The sequence below is a fragment of the Narcine bancroftii genome, chromosome 12 (assembly GCF_036971445.1).
Source record: "Narcine bancroftii isolate sNarBan1 chromosome 12, sNarBan1.hap1, whole genome shotgun sequence".
In the NCBI taxonomy this organism is placed as follows: Eukaryota; Metazoa; Chordata; class Chondrichthyes; order Torpediniformes; family Narcinidae; genus Narcine; species Narcine bancroftii.
Genome location: NC_091480.1, coordinates 62,890,838 through 62,911,110, shown reverse-complemented (window position 1 = coordinate 62,911,110; position 20,273 = coordinate 62,890,838). Strand labels below are relative to the sequence as shown.

The following is a 20,273-nucleotide window of genomic DNA, read 5'->3' as shown; positions in this document are numbered from 1 at the left end:
AGGACAGGCATGTCACAGTAGGAAAGTAGGAATGGTTGGGGACCTGAGATGTTCAGCTACAGGAAGCTCACATTTAGTCCCACACACAGAATGTAGATGTTGACCGAAGTGGTCCCCAATCTCTGATTGGCCTCATCAATGTAGAGGTACCACTGAATGGAATAAGTTAGGTTGGCCACCTGGAAGGTCTGTCTGTGGTTCTGGATGGAGATGGAAGGCGGGGGGGGGAGGGGGGGGGTGGTAAATGTAGGGACAAGATTTGTACTTTCTGCAATTACAGCAGCAAGTGCCTAAGGGGGTGGAAGGGCGGGTTGGAGAGATGTTGCTGTGAAAAATGGACAGGGGTGGAGAGAGGGAAATGTGGCTGGTGGGATCGTGCTGATGTTGATGGAAGCATCAGAGGATGGAGAGTTGGATGCGGAGGCTGTGGGGTGGGAAGTGAGGACCAGAGGGCTCGTTATGTCTGGGGGGGAGGTGGGGTGAGGGCTGAAGTACAGGAAATGGAGGAGATCCAAGTGTGGGCTTTATTAAAGGGGGAATCCACATTTATTGAAGACAGTGGACATTTGGGATGTTCTGGAGTGGAAGTTCTCATCCTGGGAACAGACGTGGCTGAGAAATTGTGAGAAAGGGATAGTGTCCTTACAAGGGACAAGATGGAAAGAGGTATAATCCAGGTAGCTGTGAGCGTCTACACTAGATATCAGTGGAAAGTTTGTTCCCAGAGATGGAAATGGAGAGGTCAAGGAAGAGGAGAGGTGTCAGAAGCAGTCATGGTAAATCTCAGGGCAGGATGGAAGTTCCTGCACTGCATTAGCTACCTCCTGAACCCATGCAGACCTTGATCATTCCATTAACTTCACTGTCAGCTTCCACCAATTTGAGACTCTTGATCAAAGTGGTTAAAATGTGAAACGCATATGACGGGAGATTTTTTTTTTAAGAATTTTTTTTGGAAGAAAAAGCAGTAAATGCTGGAAACAGCAGGTCAGGAAGCATCTGTGGCAAGAGAAACAGTTGACATCTTGGGTTGATCCTCTGTCAGAAGTACAAAAGAGAGAAACAAGTTTCAATATTAAACTGCAGGGAGGTGAGGATGTGATGGATAAGATGTAGGCAATATCTGTGATGTCATGAGGCTAAAATTGCTAAGGGGATGAGATGCAGAAACAGTAAATGTAAGTATTTCTTGCGGTTAAATCTAGAATCAGGAATTGGTGTTCATCCCTGCAGGAGTCAAGTTGGGAAACTTGTTGTCTACTTCGTAAAGATGTTTCCAGGGTGTCATTGATTTTGAAAACTGCGGTGTTATTTTTTTTGTCCCCCTCGTTGGTCATCGGAGTCTTGGGATGAAGGATTTGGAATTGAAATGAGGAATTTCTTGGGGCTTGTGCCTATCTCTCTTCCAGGTCCTGGGGTGGGGGGGGGGGGGGGTGGAGTTGAAGAGTAAAGTAGATCTGTAAATCATTCAAAGGGAGTTGAGCGATTGCATGAAAGACTAATTGAAAAAACAGAATGTGTTTGAACATCTGACTTCATCCTCTGTTCCTTGTGTGCTGCAAATATAAAATGCGAATACTTGTCATTTTTTGAATATAACTAAAACCTCCATGAGAAGGAGATGGGTCACATTTGTTCTTGTCTCTCCTAGAATATTATGTTCTTTTCTAACCCTCCCATGGCACTGTGGAGTCAGCTCTCAGAAGCACTAAGCTGGCAGTTTTCTTCCAACACCAAGAGACATTTGGACTCTGAACAGCTTAGCATGTTGGCAGAAAAGTTATTTGGTGAGTTAATTGTTGACTTTCATCGAGTCAAAGTGCCATGAAACGTAAAAGTACTTTCAAAAGCTGCTAGCCATGATCATTTCAGAATTAGTTATTTTGGGAACAGCCAATAATCTAAGAATTGCAGTAAAGACACAATTGTTCTAAATTTAATCACCTCAAAGCTTAACAATTCCATCCCTGTCCAGAATGCTCTCCATTATTTCCTCAACTTGATGTCACCTTGAACTCTGCTGGCCTATGTCCTAGCTTGCACTGTGTTCCATTCACCCGTCACCCCTGAGCCAACAAGCACATGGTGGTTCCTTGGTTGCGCATTAAAAATTTCAAATCTCTCTGTAGTCTTGGCTCTCTCCACCTCTAATCTTCTCCAGTTTACTGACCTTTTTTTTTCTGCTACTTTAAACTGGACTCTTCCAGTAAATTAGTGAGCCAGATGTGGAGCCACTGGGATTTCCAAACCATCAGATTATCAGTATTTTACTGCATTGCTCCAGTCCCTAAGTAATTTCTCTCCAAAATGGGCCAACAAACAACTTGGTTGAAACAAACTTGTTTTAAAAAGCTCAGCACTACTTTTGCAGAGCAACAAGAGATAGGGAATAAATTCTTGGACTTGCAACAATGTCCACATCCTGAGGATGACTTTCCCCCCCATAAAACTATTAAATGGAGTGCCAACTATTGTTACAGCCCAGAAATTCACTTGCTACATTTTTGGAGTGTTTTTTTAAAAATTGTTGACATTTAATCTCAATGCATTGGGATCATGCCGAATTTTAAGCAGGGTTTTCCAAATTATTATAGAAAAATTAAGGAGAAACTGTTTCCACTGATAGTTTGGTCAAGAAAGGGAGAAGCCACCAAGCTTTAAAAAGAGCCAATGGAGACAGGAGAATTCTTTTTTTCATGTAGCGAGTTGTAATCTAGTCACCTCCTTGAAACTTTTCCCCCTTACCTTAAACCTATGCCCTCTAGCACTTGATATTTCTGCACTAAGAAAAAAACTCCTATTATCTACCCTGTCGATGCCTTTTAGAATTTGTATCTATCGGGTCTGACGCTCCAGAGAAAACAATCCAAGTTTGTCCAACCACTTCTGATAGCTAATGCTCTTAATCAAGGCATTGAACCTCTTACACACTTTCTCCAAAGCCTCCACTCCCTTCCTGTAGTGTGGTGACCAGAACTGCACACAAATATGGCCTTACCACATTTGGATGAATTGCAGCTGCATAAAACAATCAGCAGGGAATTGAATAAATACTAAAAGGGGAACATGTGCAGGGCTATGGTAAAAGAGCAGGGCAGAGTTTGTCGGGAAGCTGACCAGGGAGGGGCAAGGTGACATTTTATTACATGGTAACATTTTGAACTAAAATGACAAAATGTGCCCTGATTCAGCAATTTCAAGGAAATTCTCTTGATATTCTTGTGTATGATTTCTTTGCATTGTTTAGGGGTTCAGGAAAACTATGCAGACTGTTGCATTACATGGGCAAAGTTTTCAAAGGTAAGTGATTAATTTTACTTCCAAGTTCATACCAAAACTTGGCAACTCCAATTCGCCAAAGTCAACATTAATTAAAGCAAGTTCTCTTCTGACTCTTTTCAGTGACAACCAACAGACTATCACTATTTCTTTTCCAGTCCCAGTTTCAACATGTGCTGCCTTTATTCAATTAGATCTTTTATCTCAGTGCCTTATTTCTACTTTAACCATGCACCGATTGATTCTCTTAATATCTATAAAAATCTATCAATTTGGTCTTGAATGTATTCAATGACTGCGTCAGCACATCTCTTTGGAGTTCTGAAGAGTCACCATCCTATGAGAAGAAAAATGTTTCTTCATCCCTGTCCCAAGTGGTCAGGCCCTTATCCTGAGACCATTCCCTCTCAATCTAAATGTTTCCCGACTAATAGGAACAGCCTTCTGTTGATTAGTCTTGAGATCTTGTATTCTCTGAGATTGTCTTGCATATTTTATGGTAACATTCTATACTTTAATTCTCAATATTTTAAACACTTTTTGATGTCTTATCGCAGGAGAATTTACCAAATCAAAACTTTTCCTTCTGGCTCTGGTTGCAAGGGATCCTGGACCTTATTAAGAAATACTTGGAGGATATCTGGAATGATGGGTAATATGGCTGGGATTTGCCTCCAGTATAATGTTCTCATAGCTTTGATATTTCATGATGCCCTTTGCTTTAAATTGTGATTAAAGACATTGATGTACCCACAGTGGTTGGGTTAGTGGTCGTGCGACTTATTACAAACCAGAGTTCAATTACATTGCAGCCAGCTTGGGAAATAGATAGTTGTACCTTTTCAACAAGACATTCATTTCTGCTGCAGTCATGTTGTGAATCAGACATGTACGAAGAAGTGGAATCACTGATTTGACTTGGTCATCGAGGTGCAGAGGCAGTTAGAACTCCATGAAAGATCTTGTCTGTGGTGGTCTAAAGAAGCAACCAGCAAGGCCTGACTATTGTTCAGAAAGGAACAGGTTAACACGGGGAGAAGTTTTCATATAAACCTCCTGGATTTGCTGACACTGATAATCTGAAAAACTGTGGACAATATCCAATGTGAGATGATGAACGTTGGCGTGGCAGTCAGAGCTCCAGTGACCTAGGTTTAAATCCAGTGCTGTCTTTAAGGAGTGTGTACCTTCTTCCTGTGTGTTTCCTCCGGATGCTTCGTTTCAAGAAAATACAGGGGATGTAGGTTAATTGGGATATTTGGGTGGCAGGCTGGAAACGCCTGTTACTGTCCTGCATCTCCAAATGTTTAAAAAATCTTCATCAATATCTGGCAACTTGGTTACAATTGAATGTTGAAGGCCTGTTCAGGGGAAAGACGTTAGAATACTAGGTTTAACTGGCATGCAGATAACCTGATCGACTGATATTTAAAATGTGAAGGGAATTGTGGAAATGGGGACATTGCAGGAAAATAGTGACCATAGAAGGTAAACCCTGATGATGAATAGCTCAGCAGGCATTTGGGGGTCGAACAACCATCCATTGATTTTTCTTTTGTTATTATACCACTTTTCATCTTGATCTGTTTTTAATTGTAGCACTCTGTGTTTTGATGAGAAGATGAGCTAGACTCATTTATTCTGTTGAGCTTTGCTGCCTAGCAGATTTCATCTTTCTGGACAACCCCATCAGTAAGAGCTGAATGATGCTTCCAAGCGCTTAATGGTTATTCAGACTGCTATTATTTAAATTTAGATGTACAGCAGGGTAACAGGCCCTTTCGACTCATATAGCCCAATTACACCCAATTGACCTAAAACCCCAGTACATTCTACTGTGGTCCCAGATTAAATAATCCAAACTGTTAACATCTTTTCAGTGGAAAACAATCCATGTAGTTAATTATATTGATGGGGCATGTCAATGGGTTGATTTGCATTTGCAAAGCTCAATAGGCAATGTGGAATTGGTCCTGTTCATTCTCCCCAATCCTACAAAAACAGTGGAAGGGCTGTTCTAAAGTGACTGATTTTGGTTTGTATATCCTTGTCTTGCAGGCACATTATTGGGTTTTTGAGCAAGAGGAGAGAGCGCAGGTTGTTGAAACACAAACCGACAGGCACTTTTCTACTTCGCTTCAGTGAGAGCTGTAAGGATGGTGGTATCACCTTCTCGTGGGTGGAACATTTACCCAATGGTAAATAATGAAGGTGAAACCTTGGGGAGTGGAACAAGGAGCGCTTCTGTGAAGTTATCCCTTCAAAAGACTTAAAATTAAAGGATCAGTGATTTGAGCTTCAAGGAAAAGATACATTGATAGGGTTTGGAGCAGTGGTTCTCAACTTTGTTTTTCTACTCTTAAACCATCTTGAGTAATCCCTTACTAACCACAGAATACTTAGCACTAACTTTATCCATCTCTCTTTAGTATCCAGCTGGAAGCCCATTCCCCATTGTACGATTTGAATCCTATTTCATCATTTTCCAGATGGCAGCCAACCCTTCCAAAAGAACCCAAGAATATTGAAGGTGTTGTGTATGCACATGCACATAATACTCTCACTTCACCCTAACCACATACCCAAATATTAATAAAGAAGTTGCTCCCTGAAATTTAATTACTTATATAATTAGTATATTTCTAAACAAAGTAACAAATAACTCAGTAAAATGTCAAGTTTATTGTCATCTGATTGTACAAGTACAACCCAACAAAACAGTGTTCTCTCTCTGGTCCTCTATGCAAAACATGCAGATGTAACACAAATAGAGACAAACAATATTTGTTGATGTTGCTCAGACATACAAATTGGCATATCCAAAACATGATGTCAGTTAACACCATTGGGTGGAGCAAAGATTGAGAGAACGTTTTAATCCTACTTCGATGTTATCCATCTGTGATGCACAGTTCAAACTTAGTTAAAGGAAACCCATTGTATTGAAGTGTATCCAACTTCTCCTCTCCTGTTTAAATTTCATAATTTCTTTGCATTCATTATCCTTTTAGATTGCATGACAAATCATTTGGAAGTAAATTGCCTTCCAAAACACTTGAGCTTGTGCTTGTCCTTGAGAACATAAGAAATAGGAGCAGGAGTTGGCTGAGTTTCTCCAGCAGTTTGCTAAAATCAGAGTTTTGTGTTTCACTCCAATAAGACTAGTTTCCATTCTCAATCCTGCAACACTGCTATTTTTTTAAAATCGTAATTGCTTTAATTTTTCGGGCAGGACTGCCTTTTTTTCTTGTAACACGCCATTTGTTGCTCTGAGTACTGCTTTTTTTTTATATAGTTTTCTCTTTGTGTTTCTTTCATGGTTCCATGTTGCTGTCCTGAAGCTCTTCCCGCTCCTCTGTATAGTCATTGGATGACTCCTCACACTTTTTTTATCCCAGGGTGACACAACTGTAGCTTTGAATTTTTTTCCTTCCCACAATATAATTTTGAAATCTAACCTTTGACATCCCTTTCCAATTGTTCCTCAGTTGAATTCTCTTCCCTGACAATCTGATAGTGTCCTTGAGGTTGAACACAAGGAACATTACCCATGCTTTACAAATTATTCAGTTTCTTATTTATTGTAATTGAGTTTTGCTATTTTAGAATTGTTAAATTCATTACTGTAATGCAATATTTCATTCATCAGGTCATCGACCAGGAGCAAATAGCCCAATCTCTCTTTCTTCACAGTGCAACTTCACTTGTTCAGAATTTGCAGCATTTTCTGTTTGGGTTACGTTTGAAAGTTACAATTTTATACAGTAAAACCCTTGGTAGATGGCATGTATGGAGATTGGTCGATGCCAGACAAGAGAATTTGCTGGATGCTTTAGATTGCGTGTGCATGGATTGGCGAACTGACTGCTAGGGGGTGCCAATTTTAAGCTTTCATATTTTTTACCAATTTATTATCTGCAATTTTAATTTTGTCGGTCGATGGAATTCTAGATAGCAGGAGTTTTACTGTAATTGTGCAAGGGTCTCTTCCTGAGTTTGTTGTGCTTTAAATATGGGTCGACTTGCCTTGATAACACATTAAAGTCTTCCCACAATAACAATAAACAATTCAATTTTCCTCATCCGCAACTCTGAGAAGACGGCCTATTGCGATGATTCTGAATCCTAAGGATATACTTGTCTTGTGGGAAGTGCAGAGAACATTTGCCAGATTAATTCCTGGAATGAGAGAGAAATTGGTGTTGGATGAAAGGTTATGTCGACCGGACAGGTACTTGGTGCAGTTGGCAAGAATGAAATTCCTCATGGTCTTGATGTGGGAAGGATGTCTTTCCTGACTGGTGAGTCTAGAATAAGGAAGGTTTGACCATTTGGGACAGAAAGCAGCCTCTATCCTCAAGGACCCTCAGCACCATCTTCACTCTGTTACCATTGGGGAGAAAAGGTCCAGGAGCTTGAAGACGAGCACTCAGCACCACAAGGACAGCTTCTTCCCCTCTGCCATCAGATTCCTGAATGATCCACAGACACTGCCTCACTTTGTCTTTTTCTTGCACTATTTTTATTTATTTTGTGGTGGTTTCTAGAAACGTTTGCCCTGTGTCGCTGCTGCAAAACAATGAATTTTGTGACCTGTTCATGACAATAAATTTTGATACTAAAGAAATGGAGAGAAATTTCTTTGTCCAGAGGGTGGTGAATCTCTTGAAGTTCTCGACGCGAGGCTTAATTTCCGAGTTTACTCAAGTCAGATTGATAATTTCTTTTAAATCGAGGGATACCAGGTTAGTTCAGGAAAGTAACATTGGGATTTTTTAAAATTGCCCAAAGGCTTACTCATGCTCTTGTGTTCTTTTATGAAATGATTTGTACAATTTTGAAACCATTTTTATTTTGCTTTCTCTTGCAGGGGAATATAAAATTCGATCTGTGCAACCATATACCAAGGTGGCCCTGAATAACATTCCTCTATCAGAAATTGTTCGATTCTACAAAGTAATAGCAGATGAGAATATCCCTGAACACCCTCTGCTGTATCTGTATCCAAATATTCCCAAGGATGAGGCTTTTGGGAAATATTACTTGGATTCTGAAGCAGGTATTTTAGTTCCACAAGGAGCAACAAATAGTAACGTAATTGAGTGGAACTAGAGCAAAGGCTGTTTTGATTGTCTCAAACTTCCTGATATGTTCTTTCAGCCAGTCTGGGGAATATTTTATCAACACTTGTCTTTAGTGGGTATTTTAAGTGTTTCACCTTGTATTTCAAAAACTGTGTGGAGACTGGAGATTGGATTATATCTCAAGAAGCCCTTCCCAAATGAATTGTTTGGCAGATGACAGCTTGCAGCTTGCGGCATATGGGAATTCTGAGAGGCTTCTTTTGGCCTGGATGACTGGTTTGAGCGCTGGGTCTTGGAGGTTGAGCTTTAGCTGGAACTGATTCTGTGCACAAACCAGACTGAGAATTGTGTGGACTGCACACGCAAAGGGAGGTAGTCACCCCACAGTTTAAGAAAGGATTTGGTAAGCACCAAACCTCGAAGTGCATCATACTCAGAAACTGTTTCTGTCATGTTGGAAAATGGTGATGGTGAAACTATCTCTGCAGAATAGAGTCTGAGCAAAGATCACAGCACTGTGCATGGCGCTCAGCTGCCCAAAGAAGGAAGAGCAAGAGCTCAAAGGCAATAATAGGGGTAGACTTGATACTTATGCAGCTGTAGATATGAATCTAGAATGGTGTGTTGCCTCCATAGTGCCAAGATTAAGGTTGGCTCTGGATGCAGGGAATTCCAAACGGAGCAGAAAACAACCAGAGGTTACGGTTCATGTTGTTACTAATAACGTGGTTTAAAAAGAACATGAATTTGGGGAATAAATTACAGTACAGGGCTTCCAATATAATAATCTCCAGATTATTTTAGTGTCACCTGCTTGTGAATTAGGAATAGGTAGTTAAATTGGATGAATGTCTCAAGGGATTGTGTAAGATGGAGGGCTTTAGGTCACAGTGAAACACGAAAGTCTGCAGATGCTGTGATTCTAGTAAAACACAGAAATGCTGGAGGATCTCGACAGCTCTCGCAGTGTCCTTAAGGGGTAAAGGTATGTCAAGGTGTAGGCAAAAAACAGGCAGGTGCTCAGACCAACAGGCAATCATTGGAAATGGAGAGGAAAGATGAGAAAGGGTGTGACCCTCTGAGGGAAGGAGACAGAGGGAAAGGATAGGATGAGTGAGCGAGCGAAACCAGGGATGGGGAGTTGTAGGAAGGGGGGGGGAAGAGAGAGAGGAAAATGGTAGGTGGGGGGCTAACTGAAATCAGAGAAGTTGATGTCAATGCCATCCAGTTGGAGAGTGCCCACATGGAATATGAGGTGTTGTTCCTCCAATTTGCCGGTGATCTGGCAGTGCAGAAACCATGGGCAGACATGTCGGCATGGGAAGGGGGCAGGGAATTGTAATGGGTTGTCACTGGGAGATCTGCGCTATTGCAGCTGAGAGGCTACGTGATAGAGGAATTTGAAGTTATGAGCGACATCACCAGAGTGTGTTTCCCATGGTGGGGAGACTCAATTAGAGGCCATTGATCAGCGAGTTAATCCTGGCAGGTATTTTGGCAGGACTAATAAGGTTTGGGCAGATACAATGAATGGTTGGAAATGATGCAATTGAGTGAGGGAGGAGAAGCAGCATCTGAGCATAGACATCAGTTTTAAAAAAATAAACCCATTGTATGTTATGATTTAGAAGAAATATTGACATTTGTATAACAGGCATTTTACTAACATTGGCGCTTCAGGTGCATACATTGAACACATTAAAGAACTTGGTTCAAGGAACCTTGAATTGTCTTGAACTGAGGAAATAAATATTTTTCTCTTCATAAACACATTCTATTAATTTTACTTCATTGGGTATTTTTGCAATTCTGCACATAACTGTCTTGTTTTGCAGACTTCCAGTTGAAACACAACAAATACTTGAGAACCCGATTAATCGTGGTATCAGAAAGGTGAGGCGATTGTTTTTTGGCCATGACCGTTTGTTTCAAAGAGGCTTGTATAAGATTGGGAATTCTTGGTAGAACGTGAAAGGGAAGTTTGGAGTGAGGAAAGGAAAAGTGGCTTTGTGTCAACGGCATTATGATTTTGGAGAAAGGCACTGTCTGTCATTCAGTCAGCCCCTGCATCAGCGTGCATGCATTGCTAAAAGTTTTGTTTGCACATGATCTTTGGCAGTTCATTACAAGTCCTTGGATAACTGATACAGACAGTGAGCATAAATCCTAACAGATTGTTATTTCAACACCATTTGTGGCCCTTGATCAAGCGTTACAGAAATATACCAAAGTACTGAATTACAGCAAAAGTCCGAAAATCCAAACTGCTCAGGGATTGGGTTGGTCCGGATTTTCTGGCAGTATTTTAAAATTCAAATTTAAGGAGAATAAACTGATAAATGTTGATAGTTTATTAACAAAATGTGTTTTTCATATAAACTACAAAGTGCAAAAAAAAAGTTTTTGTACACGTCCACAACTTCTACATGGTCACCTGTTGCCTCTGTGATTCTGTGGCACTTACACTTGCAAAAGCCAAGGGTTTTCGAGAAGTCTGGATTCTGGAATGGCCTAAATTTCTGGCATCTGGATTTTCAGACTTTTACTGTACTTTGAATAACAGTGAGGCATCAGCTGTGACTGAGTTGGCCATTCAACATGACCATTTTTATTGTTGAAGGAAAAATGTTTGTTAGGACATCAAACAAACTTTATTTTTCTATTTTGAAATAGTACATTGGGATCCACCAAAGCACACAGACAAAGCTTTTATTTAACATCCCATGTAATGGTGGTATGCAAATATCATTTGGGATCTTAGATTGGGACTTGAACCCACCATCTACTTGTTGGTCACTGCACACCTGAATATAATTGAATGAAATGGTAAGAGAACATAACCAGTACTACTGAGATTTCTCTCCTTTCTTCCCCATGCCACTTTGCAGGCCACCGAGCGATATTTCTTGTGGAATAATGGATGAATGTCTGCAGGAGGATTTCCTATTGCCAGGTAATCCATGACTTGTGAATGTTCTTTCCCAAACTCTCTCATTCTTGTTGAGTTTCTCTTTCAAGCCATGTAATTTTGCTCTATTACTGCAGTGACTTTTTTTCTTCCTTTTGTCTATTCACTCACATCCCATCCCCCTTTCCTTGAAGTTAATTTTTAAAATGCAATCCTGGATACAACTCCACACACAACATATTTTGGTATTTAGGTTATTAAGGCTTGCTTTAAGGCCATCCTCCAGAGGTTAATGATCTAGAATAGGGAGACCACATTCAGCATTACATCTGTATGCCAGATTTCAGATTTATTGTCAGAATACATACATGACATCATATACACCCCTGAGATTTTTTTTCCTGTGGGCCAGGCAGAATTACCACTTATTGGTGTGTGCATGGCATTTAGTTCCCCCCCGCTATATACAAAAGTGCCAAAATAGACCCTAATCCAGCATCAGTGCCAGAACGAATGTTAGAGGGGGGCATGTGTAAACCTCAAACTCGCTCAGTGGGGGGTGGGGGGGGGGGGCTGTTACCATCATCCGCCCCTCTCTGATTTGGGTGACGAGAGCACTGCTTTTATTGCATCTTGATGCATGCTAGTGACACAGCCTGGGGCGGGTGGAGAGTTGCTAGTGTGCGTCAAGCTACACACTACTGGCCGTGACCATGGTGGGGCACAACACCTTGCTTGGGGGGGGGTCAATGCCCACGGATGCCCCCCCTTGGCGCCAACCCTGCCTAATCTTATCTCTATTGTTAGCCATGTATTTTCCCCCTCAACCATCTCGATTAAAGTGACTAAATCGCTTCCTGAATATTGAAAGGGCTGGATTGAGTGGATGTGGAGAAGATGTTTCCAATGGTGGAAGTGTCAAGGACCAGAGGGCACAGCTTCCTAATAAAAAGATGTCCTTTTAGAACAGAGATGAGGAGGGGGAATCTATGGAATTTGTTGGCCACAGAGGGCTGGGTAGATTTAAAGAGGAGGTTGATAGGTTCTTGATCAATAAGGGTGCCAAAGGTTACGGGGAGAAGACGGGGTTGATCGGAAAAATACGTCAGCCATGATTTGAATGCAGGAGCAAGCTTGATGGGCCAAATGGCCTAAATGCACTCCAAATCTTATAGACCCAATCATTTCTGTTGTATATGCTGGATAAGTGCGTTTTCCGGTTGCATGATTAGTGAACTAACAGTGAGGCACACCAATTTTAAACTGCCTTTCTGTGTTTTTTACCTATTTATTTTCTGCTAATTTTTTGCCGGTTGCTTGAATGTCAGATAATGGAGTTTTACTGGTATTTTGTTTTTGGAAGGTTATTTGAACGTATGTGAGTGTGATGGAAGATTTGGAAGAAGTAGAAACATTTTGCTGTCTTGAAAAATCTAACTGGGACCAGTCATTACCTATGTTGTATTTTCAAATGTTACTGAGAATTGTATGGATGTAGTGTTAAATTTTGATCACAAAATTGTATCATGTACTCTCCGGTTACCTTTTTCGAGGAAGGGCAAAATGGAAAATGTTGCAGTGTACTGGTGGGGGTGGTGCGGAGGTGTATGAGAAGCATAGTGGAGTAGGGGGTGCTTTATTCTACATAAAGTCTGCTGTACCTGATCTGAGGTGATACGTGGTGCCTGAAATAAGAAAAGGTTCTGTGCTCATGATCATCTTCCTTTCCTTACCAATGTTTGGAAGGAGATGGATGGGGTCTTGTTGCTCTGGAACAAGTATGACAGAGTATCTCAGTTAAATGTTTCCACACAGAATGATGCACAAAAGTGAAAATTTCCTTCCTGTGCCAAATTGCTTCATTTTTCACAGGTTTCCCTCAAACTGTAAAGGGATGCCCATAGTTGTCTTGCACCCTAATCTGTTGATGAAATCTTGTCTGGAGAGCTGATGTCTTTCTGACAGTGTGCAATAAGTAATGAACCCTTCCCCCTCCATCATTTGCTCATTTTGTTTTGTTTTCTTCCCCACCCTACCCCAACAGATTTCATGGATATGTAGAGGCCAACTGACTGAGCGATGGCATGCAGTCAAGAACTCAATTTCTGATGCAGAATAAGTCTTCATTGTTGTGGTTTCTGCTGTTAATTTCAATACTCTGTGCTATGCAGAATTCTTCCATTGTTCTGCTCTTGCTGTAAAGAGCTTTTATGTTTTTAATGCACGTTGTATGCAAGTAAAAGGAAACACAATACTGATGCTGGTTGGGACTCCAGCAGAGAACAATCTAGGAAATTGAGAAGCTTTTATCTGGACCAGTGTTACTCCAAAGAAACCTTGGCAGCAAAGGTAGAGTGCAGACCACTCACTGTTTTCCCCCTTGCTCTCAATCTAAGTCAAAACTAAACTTGTTGTCTTTCCTTGCCTCGATCCCCTTGCTTAACAGCACTAAATAGAGAAATGATGCATTTAGCAATTGAACTGTATGAGCATAATTCTGAATTTGAAACCATGTTGCCACTAAAGCACCGCACTTTAAGTTGGGGAGAACGTTTGCCCACTATTGTGATTGTTTAAGATCACTCTTGGGGAGAGGAAACCTAATGCTGTTTTAATGATGACCATTGGGTGTTCATGTCCACTCGGCAGCTTTTGGCTAAATTTCTGCTGTGTTGTAGTTGATACATGAATGCTTCTAACTTTGCTGTTTCTGGGTTCAAGTTCCACTGCAGGACTTGCACATCAAGTCATAACATTGTCTAGATGATCTGATAAAACTGGACACCCCCTAAACGATTTTCTTCCGGGGGCGAAAGGGGGATGATGGACAACTTCAAGCTGAACACAAAGGTCATTTCAGATTTGCTGATTCACGTAGGGTTGGAGACCCTATTTAATGTGGCATCTTTAATCACATAATGATTGATATTGCTGTTTGTCATCACCGAACCCTGAGGCTCTCAATGTTGTGCCAACCCATATATTCCTACTTTTAAAAAAAAAGGACTAAACCCATCCTACCTTGTAACCACACAATCTCTTTTTCTTTCATCCATGTGCTTAAAATGTACTCTATTGGCTAGAAAGCACTCTGAGATGTCCTGAGGCCAAGCAGGGCACTGAAGAAATGCAAGTTGGTGCCTTTTTAAAGCACTGACTTCTCCTGGATTCTTGTGCAGTAGTTTTCTGGTCCAGAAACTCAGAATTTCTGCAAAAGAACTTGGGGTTGTCCTGAAAACATGGATTATGTATGGAATTCTTGTTTTAAAAGTTGTGGATATTAATTAAATGCTTAGATCGTCATGTCCTATAGCACAGATTTATCTAGATTGGGCTTTAGATTAAAAGGCTGCTGATGAGGTATGCCATAAACAGACTAGTGAATAAAGTCAGAAAGCAATAAGCAGAAACAAAGGGTAGCTTATTGCAGTGGAAGGAAGTGGTGTGTTCCACCAGAACCTGTACTGAGAGCATTACTAATTAGAATTAACATTAGTAGTTTAGATCCTGGAATTTCAGAATATGCAGATGGAATACTGGAGAGGGCAGTTACTTTGAGGTCTGCAAACATAGTTGGAGATGAATAAACTTGCAAAATGTACAAATTATTGGCAAATAAGTCAAACAGAGATAAATGTGAGGTATCTGTAGTGCATTTGTGGGGAGAATAGGGAGGTTGTGTGCAGCATGGAACATTGTCCAGAGAGCTTTATGACTTGTTTGTGAAAACTGACATAGGGTTGGGCTTTGTGAATCACAGAATTTTGAAGATTTTGCAGCTCTATTATATTTGCACTTCTGGTGCTGCCCACAAATTGTATAATTATCAAGTGGGGAGGGGTGGGGCAGTGAGAGAGAGTGTAATGGGTGGTGAACATGAAAGTCACACATTCAGAAATACACAAATCACGGCTGATGTAATTTTCCTCTTGGCCCCTTCTCCCCAAAACCTTTGACGTCCTTATTAATCAAGAACCTATCAACCTCCACTTTAAATCTCCCCGACTGGCCTCCACAGCCATCTGTGGAACAAATTCCATAGATTCCCACCTTCTCCTCGTCTCTAGTCTTGAGGGAATCCTTCTGAGATAGTGTGATCTGGACCTAGTCTCTACCACCACTGGAAATATCTCCACATGTGGGGATGGCATGTGGAATTGAGATGGCTGGCCCCTGGCAGGGGTCCCTGTTATTGCAGGGGATGGAGAGAGGGTGCTTGGTGGGACAGTCGCCCAGTCTCCCCGATGTAAACAAGGCCGTGCCCGATTTCCACTCCAACATGTCTGCCTGTAGCCTCATGCACTGCCAAATGAAGGCTCTATATTCTGTCTGGGCACCCTCCAGTCGGATGGCATCAGCATTGACCTGCAATTTCTGTTAAACCCCTCCCCTAGGACTCCCCCTTCGCCATCTGCCTCCTTTCCTCCAGCCTCCCCTTGAAACGTTTGGCAACCTGGTCCAAGACATTTTTCTCATTTCCAGGTTGTGTGGCTAACATCTTCGAGAGTACAATGTATCATTCTGCACTCACTGTCAGGCCTCTGTAATAGTTCATTTCCAACCTTTACTTGAACTATCTGGGTTGGGGATGAATGAAATAACAACTGTATTCTGAACTCTCTCCTGTCCCTCTCACTGTTTTATTAATTTTCTCCAGGTATTCTAGTTCCACATCATTAGAATGTGTGTTAAAGCTTGAAGACATTTTGTGGTAATATCTGTGGTGAGACAAAATTTACAAACACATTTGACTCCATATGTATGGTGATTTTTTTTTTCCAGCTTTTTTTTCTTCATCACCTCTAAGGACCAAACAACTCTCTCAGACTTGTAATTCCTTATCTGATGCCCAATATTGGATAAACAAAAATTTGACTACAATTCATTGTGGTGGAAACTGAAGCAATAATTTTCTATTCTTTGCATATCTGTTTGTCCTCTGCATTTGGGAAGCATGGTTAGTGTAGCGTTGGCACAACGCTGTTACAGTGCCAGCGACCAGGTTTTGAATCCTGTGCTGTCCGTAAGGAGATTGTACGTTCTCCTCATGTCTGCGTTGGTTTTCCCTCAGGGGCTCCAGTTTCCTCCCACAGTTCGAAACATACCAGGGTTGTATGTTAATTGGGCACCACGGATTCTTGGGCCTAAAGGGCCTGTTACCATGCTGTATGTCTAAATTAATTTTAAACACAGCAAATACAAAAGGTAAATGCAAAACTTTCATGGTTCTTGTCCTATTGCTGGTCAATGCCAATCTCTGTTCCCATGTTTTGCCTTGTTTATTGTACAATCACTGCTTCTGTATTTGTTTATTTGATTACTAAAATAAACCAGCTTTCATGGAACTTCAAACTGCTGTTTTAATAATTTATCACTGAATTCAAAAATAAAAGTAAAATGGTAGATATTCTCTGCTATCTTTCTAGACAAGATCTTTCAACAGAATATTTCATTGTGTAGCTGTTATGGTGCTACAATTATAGCACATTATCATCCTAGAAAAATTTATTCCTTTGCGAGGAATAAATCTGGATCCGGTCTTTTTCCCCCACAAGTCTGAGACTTGAAAGTTGCAGATATTGATGACTGAACAGCTGGCGAGGTGAGGCCAGCTCTTTGAAAGTTATTGCTTTAGTCATCTTCTGGGATCAAATACTGTAGGGCAGGTTGGAAACGTGGCCTGATTCTGCTATTCATCTACATCTATCCTGTTCAAGTCAAGTTCCAGTTTATTGTCATGGGTAAAGTGCGAGTTCATTTTGTGGGCAGACCAGAAGAGTACTGCAGTTTAAATTAAAATTGCCGAATTACAGAGAGGAATCATTTAGAACGGAGCAAAGGCAACATTATTTTAAGTTGAGTTAATTCAGGAGTCTGATAACAGCAGGAAAGAAATTGTCCTTCAATATTTTAATGTGTTCTATCTGACACTTCGTGAATCATTGTTCTGAGGGGAGGAGGGAGAAGAAAATGTGGCCAGGATGGGTTGGGAATATATTTTGAGGCAGCAGGAAATGTTGATGGAGGGAAGGAGAGAGGGGTTCTTTGATGGTTGGATTTCCATTCACAGCTCTTGATTTCAACCTATTCATTTCATTGCCTTGGAGAAAGTTCTCTAAACACTCTCAATGATTCCCAAAGCCAAAAGAAAATGTCAGAATAATGAATCATCCCTTTTGCCTGCGCTCTGCAAGTCTGGTCAATTACAGATATTTCTTTCTTCGGCTTGGCTTCGCGGACGAAGATTTATGGAGGGGTATGTCCACGTCTGCTGCAGGCTCGTTGGTGACTGACAAGTCCGATGTGGGACAGGCAGGCACGGTTGCAGCGGTTGCAAGGGAAAATTGGTAGGTTGGGTGTTGGGTTTTTCCTCCTTTGTCATTTGTCAGTGAGGTGGGCTCTGCGGTCTTCTTCAAAGGAGGTTGCTGCCCGCCGAACTGTGAGGCGCCAATATGCACGGTTGGAGGTGAGATCAGCCCACTGGCGGTGGTCAATGGGGCAGGCACCAAGAGATTTCTTTAAGCAGTCCTTGTACCTCTTCTTTAGTGCACCTCTGTCTCGGTGGCCAGTGGAGAGCTCGCCATAGAACACGATCTTGAGAAAGCGATGGTCCTCCATTCTGGAGACGTGACCCACCCAGCACAGTTGGGTCTTCATGGCTGTCTCCGCTCCATCCTCAACATTCATTGGAATGACTTCATCACCAACATCGAAGTACAGATATTTGAGGGTCAACAAAGTGTATCAAGTAATTGTATTTTTATTGCATTACTACAAAATAGCAGTTTTTTAAACTGAATTATGCACATAGCTTCTATCGAACAGTGACACACACTCCAGAACTAATAGAGGGACAGTTATTTTATAATTTATAATGTGCAAGTACAACACTAACAAAACATTTACTGAAGCCAGGGATATCTCTTGTGCAGTTTGGGTCTTCATGGTGCAAACTATCTGAGAAATCTATTTTCCTCGGTGCTGGTTTTAAGATTGCACTCTCTTTGGATGAAGGGTACAATTTCAATATTTGTTGTCCAATACAGCTACTCTACCTGTCGATACATGGGAGAGCCCTAGTTTTTTTTTAAAGTGCTGGGATGGGGGGTTCATTCAACTCTTCCCTTCATTTTTGACCATGCTTTTTGCATATTGTTCAACCTTTTCTGATTTTGTGCTGCTCTCCGTTGAAGGTTTTTATATATATTAAAAAAAAATGTCTGGATTGTTATTTATCAAACTGAAGTGAGAATTCCTCACCCGTTTATTCTGGGGATGGGTTCTGGGAATCAACCATCCAAATATCTGTTGGTCTGAGATTGTGCTACCGTGAGGTGAAACTGATTCTTCTGTTGGAACTCCTGGGACACCATACTGCTGTTGCACAACGACATCACAGGCATAACACAGGACCCAGGACTAATTAAAACACACAAATGCTGGAGGAACTCAGCAGGTCTTGACGCATCTGGGACACTGGGAGACCAGCTGGCTTCTTCCAGCGTTTGTTTTTAACCACAATCACAGCATCTGCAGACTTTAGTGTTTCACAGGAACCAGGGCGCATTTTCAGCCTTTAGTAACCAGAGAAGTTGGTGATGTTTCTCCTCCTTCAGTAGCCTCCCCTGTATTTTCATCAGATGTGTTCTCTTCACACTCTGGTGTCTCCAACAGTGGGTACGAGCTCTGGTAGTTCCTTAGCAGTTTTGCAACTTGCTGATGATTGAAGTGAATTGCATCATCAAGGGGTGTATTGCCCCATCTGTGAATAGGTGAAAAAGGGCAGCAAGGTTAGTGCAACGCTGTCACAGAACCGGCAATCTGGATTGGGGGCGAAGGAGTTTGTATATTTTACCCATGCCTGCTTTCCTCCCGGTGTTGCCGTTACTGTGCTGCCTGTCTGCGTTTTGTTAAAATTAATAATCAAGGACAACTCCAATTAGACTGCAGCTTCAAGTTCTCTGAAGACACATTTAAAGTATTAATTATGAAAATGGCTAATTTATCTCACTTCACGTGATCCACTATGAGTACACTCTTTCCACAAAAGAGGAGCTGAATTTGCGTAACTACTTGAATTGGATTCCCATGAATAACTCCTGTTGATTCCAGGAAAAGTACTCCATACAGCTTTTCATTACAATCCCATGACGTATTTACAGATTACACATCCGTGCTAAACTTGGTCCTGTTACTGGCCCAGAGGACCCCAAAACCCAGCAGCAATAGAAATTAATCAGGACAAATGGTTACTTAAACAAAAGTCATTTTAAATTTGATTTAAACATGAAAATAACTGCTTTCTAATTCTAAGCATACATGTATGTAATGTGTGTACGTGTTCAGAAAAGTTCTTAGATTCACAGTCCAATCTCATTTCTCCAGTATTGGGCAATTCTTATACTATACACAGAATTTAACAGGAATCTTCACCAAGCTCTGGTGCTGAAAGGTAATTGGTTACCACTCAGGAAGGTTCTTGTTGCTTTCAGAGAGAGATTCGCTGCTCGTTGGACACACACAAATGGATTTTCTCCGATCAGCCACTTCAGTGTCTGCCGAAGAAACTTGCCCCATCAGGGTTTTCCAAATGATAACCTCTTGTTTCCCTTATTTCAGGTGAAACACTCTAGCCAGCCATTTTCTCTTGTAAGGACCACCAGGGTTTTTAACAGACAGAACTCGCAACCCATCTTCAAAATGGGGTTTAAACAAGCTGCCACCTTGTTGTTGCAGCCTCCAAAAGCCACTTGCAGAAACCAGTTCTCTCTCTCTCTCTCTCTCTCTCTGTGAGAAAGCCTGTTTGGTTTCTCTATCTGCCTGCAAAACCACACAACCTTCCTAGAACAGTAAACTGCAACCAAACAAATTGTGACACTTCTGAGCCTGTTCATCTGTTGCTTTCAAAACAATAATCAATTTACACCTGTGTTTGAAATTCTTTAGCAAAGCAGCCTCATTGTTTTATTGCAAAGGCTCTTGGTGCCTGCATGACTGGCTTC

The 20,273-nt window shown here is 41.3% G+C and overlaps 2 protein-coding genes across 8 annotated transcripts in view; one reads left to right on the top strand and one right to left on the bottom strand.

Annotated features, from left to right (window-relative positions):
• Positions 1-16,623, top strand: part of LOC138747308 (signal transducer and activator of transcription 3.1-like) — a 91,463-nt gene extending 74,840 nt beyond the window's left edge. For all 6 annotated transcript variants that reach the window (XM_069906409.1, XM_069906408.1, XM_069906407.1 and 3 more), the window contains 8 exons: positions 1,652-1,787; positions 3,248-3,300; positions 3,837-3,931; positions 5,338-5,477; positions 8,150-8,338; positions 10,199-10,256; positions 11,252-11,316; positions 13,316-16,623. In XM_069906409.1, the coding sequence (XP_069762510.1) occupies positions 1,652-1,787; positions 3,248-3,300; positions 3,837-3,931; positions 5,338-5,477; positions 8,150-8,338; positions 10,199-10,256; positions 11,252-11,316; positions 13,316-13,332 (753 nt within the window). In that variant the 3' untranslated portion in view covers positions 13,333-16,623. The remainder of the gene's footprint in view (positions 1-1,651; positions 1,788-3,247; positions 3,301-3,836; positions 3,932-5,337; positions 5,478-8,149; positions 8,339-10,198; positions 10,257-11,251; positions 11,317-13,315) is intronic.
• A 1,409-nt stretch (positions 16,624-18,032) lies between these two features.
• LOC138747307 (glutaminase kidney isoform, mitochondrial-like) overlaps positions 18,033-20,273 on the bottom strand; it is a 52,664-nt gene continuing 50,423 nt past the window's right edge. For both annotated transcript variants that reach the window (XM_069906402.1, XM_069906403.1), the window contains one exon: positions 18,033-19,033. In XM_069906402.1, the coding sequence (XP_069762503.1) occupies positions 18,841-19,033 (193 nt within the window). In that variant the 3' untranslated portion in view covers positions 18,033-18,840. The remainder of the gene's footprint in view (positions 19,034-20,273) is intronic.